This window comes from Euprymna scolopes, chromosome 3, assembly GCF_053919585.1.
Source record: "Euprymna scolopes isolate OS-2025 chromosome 3, ASM5391958v1, whole genome shotgun sequence".
Taxonomy (NCBI): Eukaryota; Metazoa; Mollusca; class Cephalopoda; order Sepiida; family Sepiolidae; genus Euprymna; species Euprymna scolopes.
The window spans coordinates 95563157-95586189 of NC_136484.1; the positions used below are offsets into that span (position 1 = coordinate 95563157).

Sequence of the window (23033 nt, forward strand, 5' to 3'; positions counted from 1 at the left end):
AGTAGTAGTTGATGGGCAAAAATCAGAAGCTCACAGTTTAAATGCTGGAGTCCCTCAGGGATCCATCCTGGGCCCAACTCTTTTCCTGATCTACATTAATGATCTTCCAAATCACATCCTTACATCATTTGTAGACATTTTTGCTGACGACACTACCATCTATGGTAGCACATCTAAGACAGTAAACGACCAAGTTGTCTCCGATTCTCTCTCCTCTGATCTTGATCACATTGTAAAATGGGAAAAGGAGTGGCTGGTTACTTTTAATGCATCGAAAATCAAGCTTTTATCTTTACATCATCAACGTTCTGATCCCCATCTGGCATCAATTAAAATGAATGACTCTCGTCTTGGGGAGGCCTCAAGTTTTGACAAGCTTCTCGGCTTGACCTTTACTCCTGATCTTAAATGGAACACGTACATCAAATCTGTTGCCAAGGCCGCTGGAAAAATGGTGGGATCCTTCTATCGATCCAGTAGATATCTCATTGCTGATGCAATTCTCTATCTATATAAGAGCCAGATACGTCCAAGGATGGAATACTGTTGCCACATATGCGCAGGAGCTGCTAGAAAAGACTTGTCCTGCCTTGATAGGGTTCAAAATAGACTTTGTGGCCTGGTGGGAGATGTCCTTTTCTCTTCGCTGCAACCTCTATCTCACAGAAGAGATGTTGCGAGTTTGTCTCTGCTTTATCGTTATTTTCATGGAAAGTGTTCGACTGAGCTTCAATCTATGGCCCCCCCTCACCAAACTTTCACAAGAAACACTAGACTAGCTGAAAACATTATCAATAATTTTCCCCAGTCTTTATCTGTGCCTAAACCTAAACATAGATTCCATGATCAAAGCTTCTTTCTTAGAACTGCACGCCTGTGGAATTGTCTTCCGTTTTCCTGCTTTCCAGCTGTCTATAATATGGTTGTCTTCAAGTCCAACATGAACAACTTTCTGATGAGCCGTTCCACTTAAATTAACAAATTTACCGAACTTCCATTACTATTGATTACTATATTGTCCTTTTGACTACTCTGCACTCTTTAACCCTTATCCTTGAGTGGCCTATCGGCCTTGATAAGTGGTGACGCCTATGTAAAAAAAAAAAAAGAAAGATATATTTATGAACTGTTTTTTTTAATCAAACAAAAAAAAAAACAGTTCATAAATATTTGTGAAACAAAATTTAGTTAAAAAAAAAAACAGTTCACAAATATATTTTTTTATAACTTTTATATATTTATGCTTAATGTAAAAAAAAATACCAACACCTCTGATGCTTGATAAAACAAGTGAAGCATGCATGGCCCCCTGTGAGTACACCGTGAATGGGGTATAAAAAATGACTAAGTTCAGCATTTGCCCTCCACCCACACATTTAGACCCAAAAATCCCCAGGAGGTGTCAAATCCTGGTGAAAATGAACAAACTGTGCAGTTAACATATGTAAATTTGAGCTTTGCACCAGGCAAAAACAAAAAGAAATGACTAAGTCCATCATTTGCCTTCCCCCTGTTTAACCCCAAATGTCCCCAAAGTCTTAACATATTTAAATTTGAGTTCAGCACCATGCAAAACTGCTAAATAGACATACACAGAAAATTTTTGGATAAATATGGTAAAATAGTCCCAAAAATGGAGTGTTTTTATTAGCCCTAAAAGAGACCCTGGGGCACACCTAAGAGTTATTGCAAAGTATAGACAAACAAAATTATATCGGAATCAGTTAGTTACAACTTTTCAGAAAGTTTTATAAAAATCCAAGGCATCAGTTTTTTTTTTTAATAAACACAAAAGTGTCAATTTTAGCCCTTTTAACACGAAAAGTACCCCTGGGGGGAGGAGGGGAGTTTTCTCAGAAAATCCGTTCTGTTACTTTTTTTTACTCATGTCATGTTTAATGTTTGTTCAAAATTTCAAAAAATTCCAAGGCATAGTTATTGATAAAAGTGCAGACAGACGAACGGACAATGGTGAATTTACAGGTCCACGCTCCTTTTGTTGGGGGACCTAAAAACAGTTCATAAATATATTTTTATTATGTAGTTTATAATTTTATTATAAAGTTCAAATAAAGACTGAATAAAACTTCTATTTTATATTTGCTTTTTGAAACTAAAAGCTACATTAAATACAGAGTTAGTCATACGTACCTTCAAATTTGTCTGACGTCACTTCCGCTGAATGGCTTTGTAAACAAAGAAATGCAACTCTTAACGAAAGCCATCAATTTTGTTTGATTCTGTAAATATTTGGTGGAGGAAGGCTCTTGAACTTCTCGGCTGATTACAACATGATTGTTTTCAAGTCTAATGTTAACAAATTCTTGTTGAGAGGTTCTCTTAGATAACCAATGCCTGCCCAGTTTCAACTACTGTTACCAATCCTCAAGGTGTTGTCTCACCGTCTACTTGATAAACTCATCAGCCCTTATCTTTTGTGCCGTGATCAGCTGTGACTCATTAGTGAATACATAGATGACGGTAACCTTCTGTCTCATGAGACAGTGGTATTCTGCATTTAATCTGGTGCACTGCTGTGTCTATAAAGTGGAAGCTGGGGTTGCCTCTACGAATACAGTCTTAAGCGGTTGATAAGGAGACCTAGGTTTGCCGAGTTACCAGCAACGAAACATATTTTCATTCTTTGAAATGAAATAAAATGAAACGTCATCTTACCAACAATGTTTGAAATTATATTAAAGACTTTTTATTTATTTTAATAATTTATAGTTGAAATTTTTTTACAATTGAGTTTTAACAGTAAATTTTCTTAGACAATTATAATGAATAAATAATTCAACATTCATAAAAAAATATATATATATCAAAGTGCAAATTACGAACTTTCCATGATTTTAGACAAATTCCGGTTATTTTCGTTATCAATTTGATTTGATCATCAAGCTTCTTTTGTTTTTGAGTTGGCAGGAGAAGGACTTCCGGTGGGCGATGGACAAATTTATCGTATAGGGGTCCCTGAGATTCTTAGGGGGAGGGACGGTGAAAGATTGAGAGCTTTTAGTCATATTACTAGCTGTTTCTCAACCCATTTTCTTTGGGATTCAAAATTAATGTGGAAATTGATTGCATCACTTATTTTAAATTGGAAAAATTAATGCAAGAATCACAACCCTGTAATGTTGACGAAGCTTTTTAAGTGTTTCCTGAATCTAATTGATTTCTGATTCACATTTTCAACAAGTCTTTCTCATCTGAATGTGTCCTGAGAAAAGGATCCGAATGAATGTAGTAAAACGTGGTGATCTAAGATTTTTTCTAACAAATATTTCAAAATTTGTTCTGATCATCAAAAACCATCTGCACATTGATCATGACTACTGTGATTATTATTCTAATTTTTATCTTATTGACTAGACTACCCGTGAACCGTTGGGTCAGTATGTTATATTAGCTATGGAATTCATGTATGAGCGTGACACTTGTGACGTAAAGAAAATAGTTATTTTTTTGACATAACAGAAACATTTCTATGAAAGTATATTAAAATGAAAAATCACGGACGGATCACTCAAACATAAAAAAAAGAAAATCCTCCCTATTCGTGTAAAGTTACCTATTTTTCCGAATAATCGCTCAAAAATCGAAAATTAAACATGATTTTTCTACGAATCGAACGCTGACGAAAGTCATTTAGCAGCAAAAACGCACATGAACCTACCAATGAGAAATATAAGAATGAAAAACCCATATTGGAATCCTTCAACCAAGTTATAGAAACTTAAAATCTAAAAAAAAAAAAATAATAATAAAACCTGAAACAAAAAAATAAAACCTAAATAAATGAAATAAAACTAATATTGAAACAGATTAGTAAATGTGTCAACAAATTCACCGTTTTCACACAACTATTTTGTATCTAGAAATGTAAACAAAAAATAAAAAAAGAAGGAAGGAAGGAAGGAAAAGGGACGGATAGAAAGTAGTAGTAGTAGTAGTCTTGGCTTTACTACAATTGTTCTTATGTTTGTCAATGGGTTAAAGTTGTTTAGTTGTAAGAAAATAGCGGCAGTATAGTTGTAATACAGAATAGTTGCAAAACACCCCCACTCTTCCCATGTTAAATAATAATTTCGAAATAATAATGTTAATATTTCAGTGCGCAGGTCAAAATCTGCAAAAGAAGCGATTTGTGTTTATTTGTTTACGTTGTTATGGGTTAATGTTTATGCGCGCATGTGCAACCAGATGTCGTAAACCGGAAAGTGAGTTACATAACTCGTTACAAGGTCATTTGAGTTTTATAATTATATAGATTATTGTATTAGCAATGGCATGATATATTAATTGATCCATTTGATTTATATTTGTTACTGTTCCTATTTGATTGACAGTGTAGAATTTTGTTAAATAAACTATTTGAATATTCATCTATTTATTTTCAACTTATGTACTACCATTTCTACTAAAATTATTATGCATGTAGGGGGACGTTTACCAAAAAGTTGTGAAACCCTGTACTAGACGTATCCATGACCCCATGGGTCACAACCACTAGCCCTATTTTGATTTCGTTTGGAAATTCAGGGATCTTTTTTTTTTTTTTTACAAAGGAGTCTCCACTTATCAAGGCCTGAAGGCCACTCGAGGATAAGGGTTAATTAATGTACAACGGTTAAGGGGAACATGTAGTCATATTTAGTTGTGGAAATTTGGTAAATTGTATTACTTAAGGGGATTGCTCATCAAGAATTTGTTTATGTTGGACTTAAAGACAACCATATTGTAGTCAGTTGGAAAGCAGGAAAACGGAACAGAGTTCCACAGGCGTGCAGTTCTAAGAAGAAGCTTTGTTCATGGAATCTACGTTTAGGTTTGGGCACAGATAAAGAGTGGGGGAAATTATTGATAGTGTTTTCAGCTAGACGAGTGTTTTTCGTGAAAATCAGGACAGGAGGGACCATAGATTGGAGCCCAGACGAGCACGTGCCATGAAAATAATGATAAAGCAGAGACAGGCTCGCAACGTCTCTTTTCTGTGAGAAAGAGGTTGCAGGGAAGAGAAAAGCGCATCCTCCACTGGGCTACAAAGTCTATTTTGCATTCTGTCAAGGCAGGATAAACTACCTCTGGCAGCTCCTGCTCAGATGTGACAACAGTACTTCATCCTTGGACGTACTTGGCTCTTATACAGGTAGAGAATCGCATCAGTAGTGAGATATCTACTGGAGAGGTAGAACGATCCCACCAGTTTCCCAGCAGCCCTGGCAAGTGTTCCATCTCAGATCAGAAGTAAAGACCTAGAAGTTTGTCAAAACATGGAACCTCCCCAAAACAAGAGCCATTCATTTTGATTGATGCTAGATGGGGATCAAAGTTTTTGTACAGGAGTGAGGGAGGAGGTATATTGCTGACTTTTTAGAGCTATGCAGTAGTGTTGGGACGATTAATTGGAATCGGGAATTGGAAAAATCAGAACTTTTTGGAGTATCGGAATCAGTGTCGGAATCGGAAAAATTATAGTCTAATTTCTGATTCCAAACCGATTCTTTAAAATTTTAAAATAAAAAATGAAACAAGCACAAATTGTTTTTTTTTTATTAGAAATTGTTCCTTTACAACATAAGACTGAGAAGGGCCACAGAATGAGTTATAAATCTCATTTACAGATTTAACATTGATTAGCAGAGTTTAATTTAGTTTATTTATTGGTCATTTATTGAGAGATAACTTGCCTATTGCCTTTGTAATCGTTTTGCATCTATTTGCTAAAATGTCTATGTGCCCTCATCCGAGAGAGTTCATATGTTTATTAAAAAGTTTTAAATGCTCTGGGTGGCGCGGTTAAATTTCGTTGGTGCCAGCTGTACATTGGGGTGTATGTCATCAGCTGCTTCTGAAATAATTAAAGTTTCAAGGCAACCCTTTGGACACAAGGAAATCCTTTCCGGCTGTGGCAATTGTTATTGCAAGCATATTTGAAAACCCATTCCCAGATGTAGACTCTCCAAACATAATTAAATTTGTTTTATTAGTTTTTCTTGTAAGCAAAGTGTTACAATATTTGTCGTATAATGGGGTATTATATTCCACCCAGTCGGGAGATTCTGTTTACAAACGATGCTGCTAGGAACTGACGAATCGAATTAATTCACGTTCTGCTACCAACCAATCAGAAATCAGAATTGCTCCATAAATATTAAACCTTTCTGTGGATTCTAACTCGAGAACTGACTACTGCAAACCAGTCAACTGCCGGGACTTGTGCAGAACAACGAACCATCGGAAACTGTTCTGTCTACTGCAAACCAGTCACCTCTCAGGACTTGTGTAGAACTACGAACCATAGGAAACTGTTCTGAAACTAAACATGGCTTACACTTTGAGACAAAGTAAATATTCTAGAGTTCACTTGCATATTTAATACCACAGATTTTAAAAAGCTTTTCACGCCTGTTTGATAAATGGCCATATGGTGTCTATTAGAAACTTTACACTTTAATATCAAAGCTTTAACATGCTTGGAATTTTTTTTTTCTGGCGCTGGTTTTGTCTGATCACCACATCCTTTGAAATATTTCATCGTTCCTTATATTTTGTTTGGTTTTGGCACAGTGGAAATATAGATGAAAATCTCACAAGTTCATCAAAACTTGGGATAGAATAGATGAAGAGCAAAAATTGTTAACTTAAAAAAAAAGTTCATTTACATTTAAAATACCCAAAACATATGAGATTCTACTTTTTTAGGCGATTATGCGTGAGCATGCTGAAATGTTTAAGCAGTTAAGTTATTTTTACCCCTAATTCTAAGGCCGATCAGCAAAATCATAAAATCACATGTAATTGCTATATTTTTTGTATTGCCATTCGTACTTAGGGTTGGTAGTAGGAGAGAAGCGTGGTTTTTATGACTTTTAACAATGCTATATATTAATACGATAGCGTGTGTGTTATTTATTTCGTGTGTCACGATTACATTCAAGTGACTGTTGCTTAATTGTTATGGATTCCCATTTCTTATAATAAATAATTTACCAAGAATTCTTCATAAGTTTGGTTTCGATTTCGATTATAGCTGAACGAACTCTCACTGATGCACCCAAGTCATATGGATATAATTTTTTTTATTTTTTGAATCGCAACTTTATAATATTTAAAAATGGGTAGAATATTAACTCTATAATAATATATACGAAATCTGCAAGAATTAAAATATCATAGTTAAGCCGGGCGTCCCTGCTAGCTTAGATAAATACTTTTGCAGTTTTAACAAAAGAGCTACAATAATATCAGAGCATCTCTACTTATGCCATGAATACCAATATTAATATATTACATATGAATGAGTCTCCTGTGGAATTTCCACAGGTCCCGTTAGTTTTTATAAGTTGTATCTCGTTTTTGTGTTTGTTTTATTTTATTGCAAAGCAGGTCAATTAAATAACCCACCAAATAAAATTTAAGCAATCATAGAAGGAAGGCACATAATAGTTTACGAAGCCCAACGCTGTCTCCATATTAAAATGGGTTTCTAAATAGTAACATTATTATTTAGAAATTCGTTCGTAACAATGTGAGGGGGCATTGTTAATATTTTGTTCTTTCATCGTTTTCTCATTTTACCTACCAATCGTCGACTATTTTCAACTGTTTATGAAAACTTTTAAGTAGCATGTTGTATACTAACGAAGAACTGATACAATTTGGCTTTGTTTAAAATAAAAACAAACCTTTTGTTTTCTTTCAATTTGCAAAAAACAAAGGAAAATATTTGAGAAAAAGATATACCCAGAAATTACCCGGGGGTTTATGTAATAATTTGAAAATTTACAAAAAAACAAAAAAACAACAAATCTCTAATTAAATATTTATAAATATTAAAAGAATCAGAATTGGGAATTGAATCGGAATCAGAAATTTAGAACAGAATCGGTAATTGGATCAGAATCTGGAAAAATTTTGGAATCGTCTACTATGTAGGTCAAAATAAAAGAAAAAATGATCTGGACGTGCTTTATATTGTTTTGTTTATTAGTTTTGCGTTTTAGTGAAACTGGTTCTCCAAAACCTCATTCTTTTAATCATTTTCTGAAAGAAACGAAAAACCACCTCACTATTTTCACACATTCCTACTTTAAAAAATTTTCCTGGATATTTTTACGTTTTTATAAGAGTTCTGCGAACCAGATTAAAGGCCTTAGCAGGCCGGATCTGTCTGTCCGTTGACCATAGTTTGGAGACCCCTGTTTTAAGACATTTTTCTTACGTAACTAAAACTAATAAGTTTTCTCTATTATTATTAATTATTCGCTAGGAGTGTCCACACAATATCAGGGATTACTCACAGTATTTATCATTTAAAATTTATGATTTCAATTATTTCGTATTTCAGAATGCAGACATGACCATTATCGCAGTGAAAATGATACAAAGTGCCAGAGATGTCCAAAAAATTCACAAACCGTCAGTGATGCCAGTGTATCCATAGATGATTGTATGTGCGCATCTGGATTCATTCGAGATAAAACTAGGAAAAACCATTGCACAGGTAAAATTTTTATTTCATTTAACTTAATGAGAGTTCAAGTATATATATATATGTTAATCATTTACGGGAAACGTTACTCAGTTTGTATATACCAATCGTAATGGATTAAAAATTTTTTTAATTATTTTATATAAATTTGGAAAAAATTCCAACCTCAATGAATGCCTTTTTATTGGGTTCCAGAGGATATATAGAGTAATATATAATCTCCGAGTTCCAAATATTAAGTTTTCTCAGTTGGTCATTTATTACATTTCAAAAGGTAACCATTACAATATTGTTTTGTGTCATGACTAACTGGTAAATGAAAGAGTGTTTCGGTGGCATGAACCTTGAAAGTTGTTCAAAATGGTGCCTTTTCTAAGTTTAAGGTAAACAACTGATGAGTATGTGACTAAAAATGCAGCAAAGACATAATTTTGCAGACTTGTTATTCGTGATATGAAAGTGTTGTAATGGCTACTTTTTGAAAAGTAATAAATGACCAACTGAGAAAACTTGATATTTGGATATATATATATATATATATATATATATATATATATATATATATATATATATATATAATATAATATAAAGCTGAACGTCTGTGTGTGTGTGTGTGTGTGTCTGGTCACGAATAGGCTCCTATATGGTTTACTATTTTAAAAAACTGATTACATATAATGATAGAAGATGTATTGAGGATCAAGAATGGGTATGTTTGATCTGGCAGAAGTGATACATTAAAATTCTGGGGTCTGCGTTCGCACCTGGCCCCCAAAGTATGGAAATAAAAAAAAAACGTTTACAAGGGTTTTTGATATAGATGTACATAAGAATACTTTGATAAGTATGTTTCAATTTAAATAGAGATGGTATAATAAAACTGTGGGGTCTGCGTTCACGCCTGTACTCCATGGAAATATGGCACAAACTTTAACAAGGACTTTTCATATCTATTTGCGTAAGTATACTTTGATAATTATGTTTCAGTTTGAAGAAATGTGGTATAATAAAATTATTGGGTGTTTGTTCGCGCCTGACCTCCATTGAATGTAAATATGTCACAAAGTTTAACAAGGTTTTTTAAAAGGGGTGAGGGTCCACAATAAACCTTAACTTTAATCTTAATTCCCGTTAGCTTTTATTTATTTTTTTTTAGTTGAATCATATTGTGTCGAATAAATTCACCTCATAAATTCATGTTCTTATTAAAGTGAAAGCCAAAAAAAAAAAAGGCGGAACTTTAGACAATTCTCAACACAAATTTTGCATAACTCTGTTTTTTTCCTTCTCCACTTGCACGTGGCAGTCTTTCGAAAATAGATGAATAGATAAATAATAAAATATAAGAACGTTACTTGTTATTGTGTCAAAAGAAGGAAAAAATCCTGCTCACGTGATTATGTGTCTTTTTAAAAACATTTACAATGCCTTTTTATTTTTATTTATATATCTGTTTAAGCTTTTTTGTCAGTGTACTAGAAGGAATTCAGTTGATTACAACCATTTCTGAGTGTTCTTTACATTACAATAGTACAACCCTGAATCCGACGGCGCAATACTACATCATTAAATACTGTAAAACTGAAACAAAGCTGTTCTGCTTGAAAAGGGCGCCATTTTCTTCTTATTCATATTTATATCGATTCTTTGCTTTAAAAAACTAAAGTAATTACGTGTTTACTTTTTAATATCCCATTTTGCTGTTTTGGATTATTTTACTAAAGTAAGTAAAGCTTCATTATTTTTCCAAACTGTTTTTGTTTCTTTGTTTTTCGATATTTCGTCGATATTATTTAGTAAGAGCATTTAGCAGAAAAGCCAACAAACGACTACCCGAAAAAATAAATATACAAGAAATAAATGTTACCATAGTCAATTAAAGTTCAGTTCATGTTTTTTTTGTTTTGAAATAGTTTTTAATGCTTTTTACTTGAAATAATTTCAGCGAACCGAAATTGAAACAAAATTTGAGGCGATAACTACTTAAATGGAATTTTATATAAACTACACATGCCATAATCGAATATTCCTCAAGCACAAAATAACAGAAAACATTAAAATATGTTTATAAATATTCCTTACGTTGATAGAACTCTCTTAAATTGTTAACACAGAATGCTCAGGTGCCCCTCCTTCAAATTGAAAACGGGGCTCTCCATTTCAAAGTCGCTGCCATGTTGATTTTTTTTTAAACCGGTTCGTGAATTAAAAAAAAAATGTTTTTTTTACAAACTACTTAAAAATACAAACTAATGAACATTTCTACCATAAAAGTAACTTTTATTGACTATGTAACATTTATTTCTTGTATATTTATATTATTATATATATACCATTTTCTCTTTGTAAGAAAACATAATTTTTTGGTTACTCTTGGCTACAAATGGAAACAAAGTTGATATAAAAAAATATATTATTGCAAAAATTATCTTTACTTTCATCATATTTTGCTTAGGGTAAAACTTTTGAGTATCAAAACCTATCTCTTTACAACCTCCTCCTTTTCATAACCTATCATACTTTCATCAATCACAGTCCATTTTTTGTAGGCTGTTTTTGAACCCAGTCAACGACAGGTACTTCTGCTAGTATATATATATCCACACGAGGGGCATTCGAAAAGTAATACCTCCTATTTTTATATTCCACCTGAATAGACCAGAGGGATTGCAAGTTGCATTGTTATAATAACTGAGCCTATGTATTCATGACTCGAAAGTTTCATCTCTCTGTTACAGATATTGGCGTTATGAGAGTCTAAAAAAGTAACCCTTGTCTTAGATGTACGTCAGAAGCAGAAATGCGTCATTGAATATGAAGCTGATACAGTTGATGTCAGCACAGTTAGGAAATCGGTTCATCGATTTCAGAGTGGACACAGAGATGTGAGTGACAAAGTGCGCTCCAGATGTCCATGCCAGCCACCACCATCCCATCGCTTGCAAAAGTGCTTTGAGAATGGTGTTACTATGTGGAAAAATTAAATTCTTGAGCACAAAAAGTCGCTCGTTTTTATGGGATCACTCCTATCTTCACAGCTCTTCAACTTTTTTATATGAGTTAAAAATAGGATGCATTACTTTTGGACCAACCATTGGATATATATATATACATATATATATATATACAAGCAAGCTGCCTGGCATTACCCCCCAAATCTCATTTTTACCCTCATACATGACTTCATACATGACGTAATATACAGATCGCCATAACGGAGTTTGCAAATACCTTCACTGGAAGATATGTAAGAAACTCAACATTCAGTGTAGTAAAAAAATCCTGGGAACATATACCCGAACGAACAGTTTGGGAATGACAACTACACCATTCACTATGACTACATAATCCCGACTGGTACATATCTTGAAAACGCAGCTTTTAAACCAGATATAGTGATTTGGGACAGAGCAAACAAAAAAGCGACCATACTAGAGGCCAGTGTACCCAATGATACAGGGCTTAACAGAGCTGAGAGGGAAAAGATAACAAAGTATCAAGGACTTATGTATGATATGAAACGAAATTGGAAATTAAAAGACGTTTCAATTATACCAGTCATTATAGGAGCAACTAGGCTTATGAAAAAGAGCTTTAAAAAGTACATAGCAAGCATACCCGGTGAACCAAGTGCAAGTGAAATACAAACGATTGCACTGAAAGGGACGGCTAGAATCCTGAAAAGATCTCTTGGTTGGACTCACTAAAATAGGGGTAAATGTCAGACATCTGGTTGGATGTCCCACCCCCTAGAAGAAAAAGTTTAAGAAAAATGAAAAAAAAAGAGACATAATCTACGATCTCATGTGTGACGTCATTTGCTATGACATGCATGACATATGCTATGATTTCATGCATATATATATTATGCTATGATATCATTGTAAACAAACAAACAGGAATATGGATTTATTTTATATATATATATATATATATATATATATATATATATAATTTATTTTCCAAAAATATATGATTTCTGTAGATTTAATATTAACATTAAATTTCAGAATGAAAACGAGTACATTCTTCGATTTGCTTGAAAAGCTGAATTGTAATTCTGGGAATTCTGAATTTTCTTCATATTTATCATAAAACGTTTTAGAAGTTTCTGTTGACTTTCTGATATCATTGGAACACAAGGAGGAGCTGGTGCTTGTTTGATTGCAAGAGTTAAAGGTGAATGGAGTAAGTTCAAGTAATTTCTGTCATTTCTTACCAGCAGAGGAAACATTTTATCAAGCCTGTAAACACAATGTGATGATGTATAAAAGTGAAATCTGTTAATGGCATAACTCGTATGAAGAGTAATTCTACAAAGATGAGATGATGAGTGTGTAACATTGAGACTTTAAGACACGGTAGCTCTAATGACGTCAGAGAAAGATTAAATCTGGATAGTATAGGGAAATGTGTGCAGAACTGGAGACTTTGTTAGTTTGGTCACATTGGAACAATGAATGAGAGTTCTTGGGTTAGTAGATATAGAATACTGATCACCCTTTTGTGCGCTTCAAAGTCATGGGTCACCTATCATCATCACATGCGGCTCGTAGAGTATTTCCACAAGCGCTGCCTCTGTAACATCTTAGACATTCACTGGAGTGACTTCATCACCAACCTTGAAGTGCTCGAGTAGACTAAATAGCAGTATTGAGGCCATGCTGCTGAAATCACAACTATGTAGGGCTGCCCACATCTCCAAGATGGAAGACCACCATCTTCCCCAAATCACCTTGCATGGTGAACTTTCCATAAAGGAGCACCATAGAAACGGTACAAAGACTGTCTGAAGAAATCTCTTGGTGTGTGTTACATCGACTTCTGCCAGTGGTTAATCCTTGCAGTGGAGCAAGGTGCTTGGCAACACATCAGCTATCAAGCAGTGTTCGTCTTTGAGAACACTCAGCTAACTTGTCTGGAGAACAGAAGACGTAGGAGGAAAGAGCGCCAACTAGCTGCAGCCCCAAACCCAGAGCAGAGCCTAACCTGCAGCTGTTGTGCGCGGGCCTGCTTATCCTGCATTGGACTCGTCAGCCATGAGCATGTCTGCAGCAAACCTGGACAAGCCCACTTCTAGATCTTTGTTCGCAAAACCAAGCCATGAGATGTAGAATAGTTGAAGCAGCATGGTCAGTGGGCAGAAAAAAGCCAAAGAAAATATTGAAGAATGTGACAGGAACGGATTTGAGAGGAAGAACCTTAAATAATGACCTGTTCAAGGATTAACGAATTTGTAAGTCAATTTTTAAAATCCTTTCAAAATATGTTGGCATGTAAATGGATGTAAAATGGATGTTAAAGTGAATATGGTCATGAACATTGTAGTTGAACACCGTTTTATTTCACGTTTGTTTGGCAGCTAGATTTAATGTCTTAGTAACTATTAAGCTCTCATTCAGAATTCACAAGACCCATCATAATGGCTGTTGTACATAGCTGCTGTATTTAAAAAATTGACGACAAACACTTATCGATAAAAGCATGAGGCTATATTTTTTTACTACTTTTGTTTCTGAATTTTTTAGATGCGTATTGCTTATTCAAATTGTATGGTTTCTTCAAGCGACTGTTTTCATCTTTAATGTTGTGTTCAAAACGTTTCAGCCGATGCTACCTCCAACTTTCTTCAGGTGTACCTTATCGAACTTGGGAATCCTTCTGTTGAGGGCAGTATGTTCTCGTTCCATCAACTATGACTGGATAGAAATCCTAACTAATTCCCAACTGTATTTTGAGTGTAACTTACACTGAGGATTGGACCTTCAACCTCCAGAAGAGTGTAACTCCGAACTGAATTTCACCAAGTAATTTATCCATGACTGATGAAATGAGAGCTTGCTATCTCAGTAGATTAAATAAAGGGTTTTGTTCAAAATTCCATGCAGATTCCCGAGTCTGATAGAAAGATTCTTGATTTTTACTGCTTGTTAGTCAGAAGGAGTGGAGTGAGTACGAGAACTGATAAACGTTGATCTCTTGAATTGAATAACCAACAGCTATTTTGCTGATCTCAATATGAGCCAGGTATAGTGTTCCACAGGCGGGCAGTGCTACAAAAGACATTTTGTTCATGAAATTTGTGTTTAGTTTTATGCACAGATACAGAATAGGGGAAATTGTTTATAGAATGGAAAAAAGTGAGATTACCAAGCCCGTTTAATATGGAAAGATAATAACCGAAATACGTCTCTTCCTGTTTGCCATCTCTCTCCCTCTCCCTTTACTTTTTAACTAGGGGTCAAATAGTATTACTGACTGTAGTGATATTCCTTTAGGTTTTATGATTGATTATTTCATTTTTTATTATCTTCAACTGTTACTAAAGAGAGAGGGGGGGGGTAAACGGCACATCAAATAAGAGCTGGAGGGGGTCAAAAAGCCGATAGTGGGAGAGGTTGAAAGTGATAGACAAACTTTGTAAAAGATGTGTCATTGGTGAATTATTTTCGGATTACAACTAATTAGAACAATTAAAATATAAATGCTGTCTTTTCTAGCATCATTTTGTCCCCAAAACTGATTAATATTTTAGCATATATTTAATGTGACGCAAATATAAAGGAAAAAAATCTTAGGGAAACAAACGTTGATTAGTGCAACTTAAGTATAAGAATGCGTTTACATTTTAGTTTCCAACAGATATTTTATTATAAAGCGCATAATCCTTTTTGATAGGCATCTATGGAAGTAAAACTTGGCCAGATATGAGAACAATATGATAGATGCGTAATGTGAGTCTTACAGACACGTTTAGTTCTGATGATCTCGGAGGAAAATTAGATTTTAACTGTAATAGAGAGATGTGTGCAGAAGAGTAAACTTTGATGGTATGATCAAAATGAGAGAACAAAAGGGAGTTCTTGGGTCGGAAGATGTAGAATAGTTGAGATAGTAGGTTCAGTTCAGAGAGGAAGGCAAAAGAAAACATGTGATGAAGTGATAAAAATATATCTGGGAAGAAAAGAGATAAAGAAGACCCGGTTAGAGATAGGTTATTTTAGAAGTGAATTTCATAAAGCTGTCCAACACATGATGGCATTTAAAACGGACGTTAAAAACAATGATGATTCTTTTCAATTTTGAAAAAAAAACAATGATGATTCTTTTCAATTTTGAAAAAAAAACAATGATGATTCTTTTCAATTTTGAAAAAAAAACAATGATGATTCTTTTCAATTTTGAAAAAAAAACAATGATGATTCTTTTCAATTTTGAAAAAAAAAAACAGAAACAATGATGATTCTTTTCAATTTTGAAAAAAAAAAACAATGATGATACTTTTCAATTTTGAAAAAAACAAAAAAACAATGATGATTCTTTTCAATTTTGAAAAAAAAAAAAACAATGATGATTCTTTTCAATTTTGAAAAAAAACAAAAACAATGATGATTCTTTTCAATTTTGAAAAAAAAAAAAACAATGATGATTCTTTTCAATTTTGAAAAAAAAAAAACAATGATGATTCTTTTCAATTTTGAAAAAAAAACCAATGATGATACTTTTCAATTTTGAAAAAAAAACAATGATGATTCTTTTCAATTTTGAAAAAAAAACAATGATGATTCTTTTCAATTTTGAAAAAAAAACAATGATGATTCTTTTCAATTTTGAAAAAAAACAATGATGATTCTTTTCAATTTTGAAAAAAAAAACAGAAACAATGATGATTCTTTTCAATTTTGAAAAAAAAAAAACAATGATGATACTTTTCAATTTTGAAAAAAACAAAAAAACAATGATGATTCTTTTCAATTTTGAAAAAAAAAAAAAACAATGATGATTCTTTTCAATTTTGAAAAAAAACAAAAACAATGATGATTCTTTTCAATTTTGAAAAAAAAAAAAAACAATGATGATTCTTTTCAATTTTGAAAAAAAAAAACCAATGATGATACTTTTCAATTTTGAAAAAAAAACCAATGATGATACTTTTCAATTTTGAAAAAAAAACAATGATGATTCTTTTCAATTTTGAAAAAAAAACAATGATGATTCTTTTCAATTTTGAAAAAAAAACAATGATGATTCTTTTCAATTTTGAAAAAAAAACAATGATGATTCTTTTCAATTTTGAAAAAAAAAACAGAAACAATGATGATTCTTTTCAATTTTGAAAAAAAAAAAACAATGATGATACTTTTCAATTTTGAAAAAAACAAAAAAACAATGATGATTCTTTTCAATTTTGAAAAAAAAAAAAAAACAATGATGATTCTTTTCAATTTTGAAAAAAAACAAAAACAATGATGATTCTTTTCAATTTTGAAAAAAAACAAAAACAATGATGATTCTTTTCAATTTTGAAAAAAAAAAAAAAACAATGATGATTCTTTTCAATTTTGAAAAAAAAAAAACAATGATGATTCTTTTCAATTTTGAAAAAAAAACCAATGATGATTCTTTTCAATTTTGAAAAAAAAACAATGATGATTCTTTTCAATTTTGAAAAAAAAAACAGAAACAATGATGATTCTTTTCAATTTTGAAAAAAAAAAAACAATGATGATACTTTTCAATTTTGAAAAAAACAAAAAAACAATGATGATTCTTTTCAATTTTGAAAAAAAAAAAAAAACAATGATGATTCTTTTCAATTTTGAAAAAAAACAAAAACAATGATGATTCTTTTCAATTTTGAAAAAAAAAAAAAACAATGATGATTCTTTTCAATTTTGAAAAAAAAAAAACAATGATGATTCTTTTCAATTTTGAAAAAAAAACCAATGATGATACTTTTCAATTTTGAAAAAAAAACAAAAAAACAATGATGATTCTTTTCAATTTTGAAAAAAAAAAAACAATGATGATACTTTTCAATTTTGAAAAAAAAAACCAATGATGATTCTTTTCAATTTTGAAAAAAAACAAAAAACAATGATGATACTTTTCAATTTTGAAAAAAAAAAAAAAAACAATGATGATTCTTTTCAATTTTGAAAAAAAAAAAAAACAATGATGATTCTTTTCAATTTTGAAAAAAAAAACCAATGATGATACTTTTCAATTTTGAAAAAAAACAAACAATGATGATTCTTTTCAATTTTGAAAAAAAAACCCAATGATGATTCTTTTCAATTTTGAAAAAAAAAAAACAATGATGATACTTTTCAATTTTGAAAAAAACAAAAACAATGATGATTCTTTTCAATTTTGAAAAAAAAACCAATGATGATTCTTTTCAATTTTGAAAAAACAACAACAAAAAAAAAAAACAATTATGATTCTTTCCAAGTTTGAAAAAAAAACAAGCCAATGATGATTCTTTTCAATTTTGAAAAAAAAAAAAAAAATTCTGCCACTAAAATTGGTTACCATAAGCGAGTCATCATCATATTCGATTTAACGCTCGTTTTACATGCTGGCATGTGGTGGACGATTTTAAGAGATTGACTTCCAAACTAACCTATTTGTGCTACCAGATAAGGCTGTCTGAAGATATCGGCTTCTTGACTTAAATGCGCCAAACATTGAAACTATTGCTGTTTTCCTTTCTATTTGCAAAGCAAAGACAACAATTTTTCCCTACAAAACAAGCAAACCTTGAATAAATCTTTGAAGATATAAAGATGTGAAGCATAAAACCCTTTGCGTAAATTATGGCATCCGTAAAACGTTGATATGCCATAAAACAAAACAACCAAACCAAACATCATGAATAAATATTGGAAAATATGAAGAACTTGAAGCATATAGACTTTTATTTTTCAAAATTACCGGATTCGGTGTTAAATACCCCCCCCCAAAAAAAAAGTTAATATGCCATAACACAAAACAACCAAACTAAACACCATGAATAAATATTTGAAGATACACTTGAAATATGAAAACTTTTTAAAACGAATTACCACATTCGACATTAAATAACCCTAAAATTGCTAATATGTCATAAAACAAAACAACTACATCTATATAAGCTATCTCTGACCAGATTTTTATTGATCCCTCTTTCTCTCAAGCGTGTAAAATGGACGTTAAACCGACGACGACAACGATGATGACGACGGTGGTGATTAAAGTGATGACAAAAGATAAATTATTTTGTTTAGGGAAATAAAAAAAGAAAACAAAATTACATATGGATATAAGTGATAATGAATCGCATATATTTATTGTCTGAAAAGTCTACCGTGAAATATTTTTTATATCTTCATTTATTTTTATACAACGTTTTTCTCGGTAAATATAAATAACAGTCCAATCATAGAAATGGGCCATTTATACTTCAGAATTGTTTTTCCGCTACATGAAAACTAAAAAAAAAATAAATAAATAAAAAAAAAATAAAAAAATTAGCAATCCATACCAAAATAACAACACATTCTAATCAAATTCTTAGAAGTTCATCATTAAAACCGAATATTTTTTCTTTTATCTTTTCGTTTATGAATAAATATTAATGTACAGCTTTTGCAAATAAAACCTCCGCCATAAAAAAAAAGAAAAAACATTTAATGGAACTAAGTTGATGCCTAAATGTTCATATGTGGCTAATTTAAAAAACAAAACAAAAAACAAAAAAAATAAAAAAATGTTTTCTTAGATTTGTTTTTATATACGTAATAATAGATAAAAGGACTTTAGTTTCAGAATAAAAAAATGTCCAAATGTTAAACGCTATCAACGTTGAAAATGCATTCATAGGCTTACACACACACACACACACACACACACACACACACACACACACACACACACACACACACACACACAATATAATATAAATCGAAAGACTGGACTTTTGTAAAAGCAACATCACCTGATGATGTTTCTAGTTAGTTATAACTGGTTGACTGAAACATATTCTTGAATGTGTAGCGATACCTAAATGTTTATGCAAAAATAAAATAACTAAAAATATATATTGCTCTACCTTGGTATTGAACACTCTTGTATAAACCTTTTTTGGAAATAGAATACGATTTTGAATATCTCCCAGTATCAAATAATCCTTATAAACTGTGAAATTTAATTTATGTATGAAAACCAAAGAGGGGAGATATAACATATGAGAAATACTTGGAATATAGTCTCCACTTGCTGTTATTTCAGATCATTTGAAATCATAGCAGCAAATTTTAGTCTTCTCTCCATCAAAACCAGAGGTTTTGGGGAAATATCAGATATTTTGTAATCCATATGAAAAACTAAGAAAACAAATGACTATGTTTGAAACATTTTATGGCTGTAAAAAGTGCCAAACATTAGCTCTGGATGATGGATGATCCCCTTAATCTGCGACCTTAAGGGCAAATGTCATATAGCCCACTACACAATTCAGGTTATTAATTTTCCAACAAGCTTACATTTGTTAAATTCTTATCAATACTCGCTGAGACATGGACATTATAAAATTGCCAAAAAGGTGGTATATATATATATATATATATATATATATATATATATATATATATATATATATATATATTATATATATATATATAATGTAGATAGATAGATAGATAAGGATATATCTATCTATACTCATAGTCAAATTGAATACTGAAATGCTTATATCTTTGGTTCTGTGGGACGAGACTACATCAAAATTTGCAGACTTTCGGGCATATTTTATTGGTTTGAAAATATATGTTTTTTTTTTACCAATTGTCATAAAATTTTAACCATAGCATAGAATACTAATCTTCAAAAAGATTGCAAATTTTCATGTAGGTTCGTCCTATAGAACCAAAAATATGAGCATTTCAATTTTCAATACTCATTTCTTAATACTCATTTCAATATTCAATTTGCAATATTCATGTATAGATATATCCATCCATATATATATTTTGGCATATACTTCTCTTTGCTCATGTGTTATGCATTCCATGAGTCAGACGACGGCATCTTTCTCCACACTAGGAGCGATGGCAACCTATTCAACCTCGCCTATCTCAGAGCGAAGACAATGGTGCACAAAGTGCCCATTAGAGAGATGTTCTTCACAGATGATGCAGCTCTTGTTGCTCATTCTGAGGAAAGTTTTCAACGACTCATCTCCCGCTTTGCGAAAGCATCTCGAGAGTTTTCCCTCACCATCAGTGTGAAGAAAACCAATATCATGAGCCAAAATATCAACACCACCCCTAAAATCACTATTGGCGACCACACCTTGGAGGTGGTAGACAAGTTCACATACCTTGGGTCCACCATCACTAGCAACTTGTCTCTGGACATAGAACTCAAGACAAGGATAGGCTAAGCAGTCACTACCATGGTCTGTCTAGCCAAAAGAGTATGGGACAACAAAGGTTTACTTCACAAGATCTCCAACTATGGTATAGCTGGAAATACCAAATACCAATTCCTTCTCAATTATTAAATCATTTCTCTTTGATAGGTTCATAGAGTAGTAGTTGATGGGCAAAAATCAGAAGCTCACAGTATTAATGTTGGAGTCCCTCAGGGGTCCATCCTGGGCCCAACTCTCTTCCTAATCTACATTAATGATCTTCCAAATCCCACCCTTACATCATTCATAGACATTTATGCTGATGACACTACCATCTATGGTAGCACATCTAAGACAGTAAACGACCAAGTTCTTTCCAATTCTCTCTCCTCTGATCTTGAACACGTGGTACAATGGGGAAAGGAGTGGCTGGTTACATTTAATGCATCTAAAACCAAGCTTCTATCTTTACGTCATCAACGTTCTGATCCCCATCTGGCATCAATTGAAATGAATGGCTCTCATCTTGGGGAGGCCTCATGTTTTGACAAGCTTCTGGGCTTGACCTTTACTCCTGATCTTAAATGGAACACATGCATCAAATCTGTTGCCAAGGCCGCTGGAAAAATGGTAGGATCCTTCTATCGATCCAGTAGATATCTCACTGCTGATACAATTCTCTATCTATATGAGCTAGGTACGTCCAAGGATGGAGTACTGTTGCCACATCTGGGCAGGAGCTGCTAGAAAGGACTTGTCCTGCCTTGATAGAGTTCAAAATAGACTTCGTAGCCTCATAGGAGATGTCCTTTTCTCTTCCCTGCAACCTCTATCTCACAGAAGAGATGTTGCGAGTTTCTCTGCTTTACCGTTATTTTCATGGCAACGGCTCGACTGAGCTTCAATCTATGAACCCCCTCGCCAAACTTTCACAAGAAACACTCGTCTAGCTGAAAACACTATCAATAATTCCCCCCACTCTTTATCTGTACCTAAACCTAAACGTAGATTCCATGAGCAAAGCTTCTTCCTTAGAACTGCACGCCTGTGGAATTGTCTTCCGTTTTCCTGCTTTTCAGCTGACTACAATCTGATTGTCTTCAAGTCCAGTGTAAACAAGTTCTTGATGAGCTGTTCCATTAAGTTAAAAAATTTACCGAATTTCCATTATTAACGATTGCTATATTATCCAATTGACTACTGTACACACTTAATCCTTATCCTCAATTGGTCTCTGGGCCTTGATAAGTGGTGATTCCTATGTAAAAAGAACAAAAAAACTAAACACAAAGATAAGAATATATCAGGCCTACATGCTGAGTACTCTTCTCTATGGTAGTGAATCACACCTGAATGAAAACTGAATGCTTTCCACATGTGCAACTTCAGACGTCTGGCAGGATCGAATCATAAACACAGTCATCTTGAACCAGGCTGGCATACCAAGCATGTTTGCCATTCTAGCTCAGAGACGCTTGCATTGGCTTGGTTATGTGTGCCAGATGGAAGTTGGTCGTATTCCAAAAGACATCCTGTATGGCGAGCTGGTCTCTGGAACACGGTCAATCGGACGCCCAACTCTGCGCTACAAGGACACCTACAACAGAGATCTGAGGACTTGTGCCATTCAGCCACAAGATCTCGAGTCAGTCATCAGATTGCACAGCCTGGCGAGCAAAGGTCAAGGACGGCATTAAATTAGCAGAAAAGAAGAGAGAAAGACGATGTGAAGAAAAGAGAACCTACCCGCAAGAGAGGATACAGCCCATCCCTGCCTCCCCACCATTCCTATCACTGACTATAACTGTAGCATCTGCCAACGTAGCTGCAAATCTAAAATTGGACTATTTAATCACAGCAGACGCTAGGTGCAGAATGCCATTGTCTCAAGAGACAGAAGGTTGGCAATTATATATATATATATATATATATATATATATATATAGAGAGAGAGAGAGAGAGATTGAAATAATTTGAAATAACAGCAAGAGGAGACTTGATATATATATATATATATATATATATATATATATATATATATATATATATATATAGGTTGTATAGCTGGGGGTTTCATATTAAGAGGTAGGATGGGGACATTCATTTTGACTAGAGAGACAGCAGACACATATATATATATATATATATATATATATATATATATATATATATATATATATATATATAACAGTGAGAGGGGGAAGAGAGAGAGACATTTATACAGTTCTGTGATGTTTCTTCTTAACATATATTAGCAAGGAGAGAGATAGGGGATGCACATTCTTGGGAGAGTTACGTAACTTTCATAATAACGATGAGGGAGACAAAGTTAATATGAAGGATTACACATTACCTTTCGCT

At 32.9% G+C, this 23033-nt stretch overlaps 1 protein-coding gene across 1 annotated transcript in view; it reads left to right on the plus strand.

The window, feature by feature from the left end:
- The window catches only part of LOC145261966 (uncharacterized), a 620004-nt gene that overhangs the window by 324471 nt on the left and 272500 nt on the right, over nucleotides 1-23033 (plus strand). Inside the window, exon 21 of the mRNA XM_080119795.1 lies at nucleotides 8354-8509. Coding sequence (XP_079975921.1) covers nucleotides 8354-8509 — 156 coding nt within the window. The remainder of the gene's footprint in view (nucleotides 1-8353; nucleotides 8510-23033) is intronic.